This window comes from Marmota marmota, unplaced genomic scaffold (genome assembly GCF_001458135.2).
Source record: "Marmota marmota marmota unplaced genomic scaffold, marMar, whole genome shotgun sequence".
Taxonomy (NCBI): domain Eukaryota; kingdom Metazoa; phylum Chordata; class Mammalia; order Rodentia; family Sciuridae; genus Marmota; species Marmota marmota.
This window is the reverse complement of record NW_026000196.1, coordinates 5,669,273-5,675,272: the sequence shown is the minus strand read 5'-3', so window position 1 is coordinate 5,675,272 and position 6,000 is coordinate 5,669,273. Positions and strand designations below refer to the sequence as shown.

Here is a 6,000-nt window from a genome sequence, read left to right as displayed (position 1 = left end):
GAGAGAGAGAGAGAGAGAGAGAGAGAGAGAGAGAGAGAGAGAAAATAGGAAACTTACCTTTTAAGCATCATTTATGTCATTGGAATTCTGTACCATATGCATGAATTGACTACTGAAAAAATTTTTGTTCAGATTCCTGGGCCTGGTCCCCATTTCATAAAATCAGCATCTCTGGGGGTGAGGCCCAGGATTGCCCATTTCTGACACTCTGTCCAGGTGATTCTGGGCATTCTGCAATTTAAGAACTCCTGCATGTGTTGGTTTAACTCAGTCTGCAGCCCACCACAAAAGGAAGACAGAAACCTGGGAGCTTGCCCCAGGCATGGCTTGCTGATTAGGGAAGAAACTGTCCAAGTCCATTAGGGATGTCAAAACTTCTGAGCCAGTGCCCAGGTCAGCAACTCATCTTTCTACTGTAAATTCATTCTCTTCTCATACCAGTCTGGGTTATTTGGTTTGATACTGGGAATTGAACCCAGGGGCACTTAACCACTGAACTACAAACCCAGTCCTTTTTATTATTTTTTTATTTTGAGACAGAGTCTCAATAAATTGCTGAGGCTAGCCTCGAACTTGTGATCCTCCTAACTCTGGCCTCCCGAGTCCCTGGGATAATGGGTGTGTGCCACTGCACTCATCACCAATCTGTTTTGTATATGCTTCCTGCCAATATTCCTAACTTTCCCCGGTAGGTGTTACTTAAGTTGGCTCCCTGCGATCTGAGGTTGGGTCTTAGAAGGATGTGGTGAATCACTTTACTTGTATATGGCCATTTGTCTCCTCTTCTAAGCAAAGCTGTAGAAACACAGCATGGCTCCAATAGCTTCCCAAGGGGACACCAGCTGAGGTCATCCCTCCTGAGCAAACTAGGCAAACACCTCTCCATCCAGAAGGCTCCTCTGAGTATTTCTGAATGGGGCTGCCTCCCTTGGCACCCTGTTCCAACGTCACAAAGAACATCTTATCCTAATCCTACAGAGCATCCTGGCCATCCCTCTGGACTTAAGTTTGCCTTTCCTTCCCTCCCCTACACTGACAAGAAGATCCTGTAAATAACAGCCACTTGGTACTTTTCTTAACACATGAATCATTGTCCACCTGCGTATAGCATCCCAATGTAGCTCATGAAACTATTCTCGAAGGGATTTGCCCTTGGTTTATTTACATTTATATGTGAACATATGTATTCATGCACACCTGAATCTATTCCAACATCCATGAGCATCTAAACTAGTTTCTCATGACCCATCCTTAAAGGAGCATCTATTTGATACATGGAACCTCTGCTTGCGGGTACTTCTGATGCTTGGTTAATACTGGGGGAGGGAGGAGAGACTTCTAAGTAGCCAAAGAATAGTTTCTGTCTGCCTATCTCCCCCTACCCTCCCTCAAAACACACATAAATTTCTTGTCTTTTAGTATATTTGCACCAATTTAGTAACCTTCCAGCTTGCATTTTCTCCAACATTTGTTGCACCTAAAATGATTGAGTGACCTCACCTGTTTTTTGCCCACAGGCTGCACATGGGAATTTGGAGCCATGGTGAACTACATTAAGAAGACCTATCCCATGACCCAGTTGGTTGTTGTGGGCTTCAGCCTGGGTGGTAACATCGTGTGCAAATACTTGGGGGAGACCCAGGCAAACCAAGAAAAGGTTCTGTGCTGCGTCAGCGTGTGTCAGGGGTACAGCGCACTGAGGTGAGTCATCTCCACTGTGTGCATGTACTTCTTTTTTCCTTCAGGTCTTCAGTTAGCATTTGTTTATTGAGATGTCCCAATGCACCAGACATGGTTTGAGAACACCATGGCAGACTGAGCAGAAGTTTCTGAGTCTTGGTCTCATCTTGTTTTGATTTCACATCATACATTGGAGTTGTTATTAGCAGACTCTATAAGCCTGATATATGCAGCTGCATGTTAGGCTCAGATCTATAATTGGGTGAGCCAAGGCCCTGTTAATAGCTGCTTCTTCCCTAGCGGAGTATCTGTTAGGTGACTACTGTGTTCATGCTTCAGGAACATGGCAGAACCATGGGTTTAGGAGAAGACACAGGAAGTTGTGAGTTAGGAACTGAGAGCAGGGCCTTATGACTGCACATGTCTCCTACCTGTGTAAGAGCCAAGTCTCAGATGGCATCTGGAAGGGCTCTGTGGAAACCATTTTACAAGCATCCTCACCTGCAAGTATTCATATCTCTTAGGCATCCCAGATCTCTTCACAAATGCATTGACCCACTGGGTGGTCTTCTGCCCACAGACACCTACAGGATGACTCCCCTCAAGATTGGTGCTGTCACTGAGCATGGTAGCACATGCCTATAATCACAGCAGTTTGGAAGGCTGAAGCAGGAAGGTAGCAAGTTCAAGGCCAGCCTCAGCAACTTAACACGGTCCTAAGCAACTTAGCAAGACCCTGTCCAAACAAAAAGGTCTAGGGATATAGCTCAGTGGTAAAGTACCAAATCTGAACACACATACACTCACACACACATTTCTCTCCAGGCTCTTCAGATGCATTTGTATTTTTTCCTAGCCCAGCACAGTGGTGCACACCTATAATCCCAGCGACTTAAAAGTCGGAGGTAGAAGGATTGCAAACTTAAGGCCAATCTCAACAATTTAGCAAGACTGTGTCTCACAAATTTAAAAGGGCTCAAGATGTGGCTCATTGGTAGGGCACCCTGGATTCAATCCCCAGTATCACCTCCCCTGCAAAAAAAAAACACCCTATTTTTTCCTATAGACACTCTTCATTATAATGTCTTGTATATGACCAATTATTAAAAATCTCTTGAATAAATCCAAAAATTGCACAAGGAAGTAAAACAAACAAAAACTTCTGTATTGATCCTGTCTAATGCCAGATAGTCTTTATACTTCGTAAAAGTCATTCCATTTTGCCTTACTTACATCTTTCATGCTGCATTTTAAGCCCATTTCATAATTCTGATGGATTAAATTTATCTGTATTCTTTCTAAAGTTATTGCTGGAATTTGAAGCCAGCATATTCAGGGGGCAAATGTGGGCCCCAAATTCAACTTCTGCCTAAACTTGAAGCTGGCCAAAAAGGAGGATTCAAATGTACCCAAAGCAGACATGACAAATGTCCCTGATGAAACTTTTCCAAGAAAGGGGTTCCAGTCTTCCTCATCTGCAATATGGGGACAATAATAAGAAATAGTCCCCAGTGCATAGCTCCATTATGTAGGTAAATGAGTTCATGTGTAGAAATACTTAGAACAGTTCCTAGCACATAGAATATAAGGAACTCAGAATTCTTAATTATTGGGTCGTCATTATTATTATTATTATTTACTATAAAATGAAGGAGTTGGGTTAGATTAGTGGATCACAAAGACCAGTCTGGTGAACTACTGGCTGTCTCACTTCATTGAGAATCACTTTGGGGATAATGTTAGAAATCAATTCAGTTTGGGGGGAACACTATCTCTAGTGATTCTGATTGATGAAGTCTAAGGCATGAGACCCCAGGAATCTGCCTGTTGATACATTTCACAGGTGACTCTTGATCTTAGCCACATTTAGGAGACACTGATGTGGTGGCCTCAGAGGTCTCTCCAGTTCTGGCATCTAAGGACTAGATTGGCCCTTCATCTTCCTTTTGGGAAGCTCCCCATGGACACTGGGAAGCCACCTGAAAGGACATGTTCCTTTACTTTAGCTTGACTGGAAACACTCAACTCCCAAGTTCATAGCCATATGTAATCAGAGCTAACTAAAGCCCCATCCTGCTCAGTCGCTGGGATAGGAAATAAATGAGCAAGGGACCAGCCTACCAGCAGATCTGGGGGAGCTGGGCCTGAAGAGCTGGGAGGTTCTGACAGTTGGCACAATTTTCAGCAAGCCTAGAAAATGGAAATCACTAGATTCCTTTCCTAAAAAACTTCTGTGAACTTGCTGTGGATGCTGACTGGATATTCAAAGAGCCTTGGATTTGATAAATAGGAAGATTAACAAGTTTGTTCTTTTTTTCTTTTTTGTTCTTCAAAACGCAAAATCAATAACTTCATTTCATTTTGCTGCAGTAGCGCCATCTGCTGTTGCCAAGAGCACATGACACACACTGTCAGCAAACAAGTGTCCTTAACTAAGGCAAAGCAGGTTAAGGAGAGTAGGAAACTAGAATCTGCAAGGTGCTTTGTATTTTGTCCCTTCTCAAAAGATTTCATACACATAATTACATATGGTCACATCAGCCTTATACAGTAAGGAGAAAAACAGGCAACTTTATTCTCTGGAGCATAGAGAATGTTTGAGCTAAGATCATACAGTTCCACACATGGAAACTTGTGGCAGGTCAGACAGGCACCATTGTCCCATGTATGCTGATGCTACCTGAGGCTCAGGTACCCTCAACCTTTCAACCAGACCTTCTGAATGAATAAAGGAACAGTTCTGTCCTTTAAACCAATATAACCTTTTTTTTTTCTTGCCAACACTTGAGGGTGATGATCCTTTTCGGCACTGGGATGATGGCAGCTGTGCCTGCGCGTGTCCTCTTACATGGAGGTGGAGTGGGAGGGCCCATCTGTGCCTGCAGGGGCCACACGGGAGTTCGTGCTTCTGGTAAATCCTTTCTAGCTGAGCCTGGAGGACTGCCTGCTCAGTTACTCCCCTCCTTCTGGCTTCTCAAACTTAGTAGCTCGCCTCCCTCCCCTCTAGCCTCACCAGAGCCAATGGAAGGCTCAGAGAGAAGCCAACCACCTGCTTGCTATAGTTAGCAAATTCTAGCTGCTGCTAAACCAGCTTACATCTTACCACATGCTGCACATGGGAAGTGGGGGGGGACTGTCCTGATTGGTATTCCATGATATGTAGTGGACTTTAACATATTCTCTTAGCATAAGCAGCTGCCAATCAGCCTAGGGAGGCTGCATGGTCAGACATAGTCTATCTTCTTTAATTATTTAGCTGAAACTTCACTATGAAGATACTTGATGATAAATTCATTGATGAGTAGTGACCAGACAGGAGTGTGATAGAGAGACCCAGTGGGACCAGAAGATTACTGATAGGTGAAATCGTGCATTGATTCTTTCAGTTAGACTTCGTCCTGGGCATTGGAAACACAATCCTGAATAAGCTCCTTCATGGAGCTTAAGGAGGAGGGAAGGGAACCTTTTTTGGTTTGGTAGAATCAATCTCTCCTGACAAAGCTCTCAAAAATATGATATTGCAAGTCAGGCACTATGGCATACTCCTGTAAACTCAGCAGCTTGGGAGACTGAGGCAGGAGGATCACAAGTTTGAGGCCGGCCTCAGCAACTCAGCAAGGCCCTAGGCAACTTAGAGAGACCCTGTGTCAAAATAAAAAAATAAAAATAGAGAGGGCGAGAGGGCTGGGGATGCAGCTTAGTGGTAGACCATCCACAGTACTAGGGGGAAAAAAAATCTGACATTGAAGAATTAGCCAATAATTATAATTAAAACAAAAGCATTTTGTTGATTAAACAAAAATAATCAACATCTAAGGACCTTATCGCACTTAATGACAATAGGATGATATTTATAAGGCCACAAACCAACACACCAGCTACAAGGTCCTCAGAAATAACAGATTTTCCACTACAGGGTTATAAAACTGACCGAATGGTTTGCCCTTAGCACCTGGAGATTCTTGTTTATTTTGTTGTTGTGCTTATTGTTTTTAATCAGAAAAATGAGGGGGTCTGTATGTACCCTTAATTCTAATCTATTCTTGTAAATGTATACCCTGAGAGAAAATATTATAAACAAGAAAGGGAGTTGGTGGGTGGCCATTCTTACGCTAGCCTGAGTTCCAAATCCTGCTACCCCAATAGAAGTACCAAGGCCCAGTTAGACAGGTATCAAAGACCCTTGCTCCCTCCCCAAGGGCTTGGTTTTCTTCCATTCATATTCTCAAGCTGAACTAGATGGAGGTTATAGCCTCTCCTCAGGTTGGCTCCACCTGTGAAAGACAACCAGTTGCTGGCCTGGGCTAGAGACCACCTTCC

General features: G+C 43.6%; 1 protein-coding gene across 1 annotated transcript in view; it reads left to right on the top strand.

Moving 5' to 3' along the window:
• Abhd2 (abhydrolase domain containing 2, acylglycerol lipase) overlaps positions 1-6,000 on the top strand; it is a 102,666-nt gene that overhangs the window by 76,993 nt on the left and 19,673 nt on the right. The window contains exon 6 of the mRNA XM_015493086.2: positions 1,518-1,701. Within this exon, the coding sequence (XP_015348572.1) occupies positions 1,518-1,701 (184 nt within the window). The remainder of the gene's footprint in view (positions 1-1,517; positions 1,702-6,000) is intronic.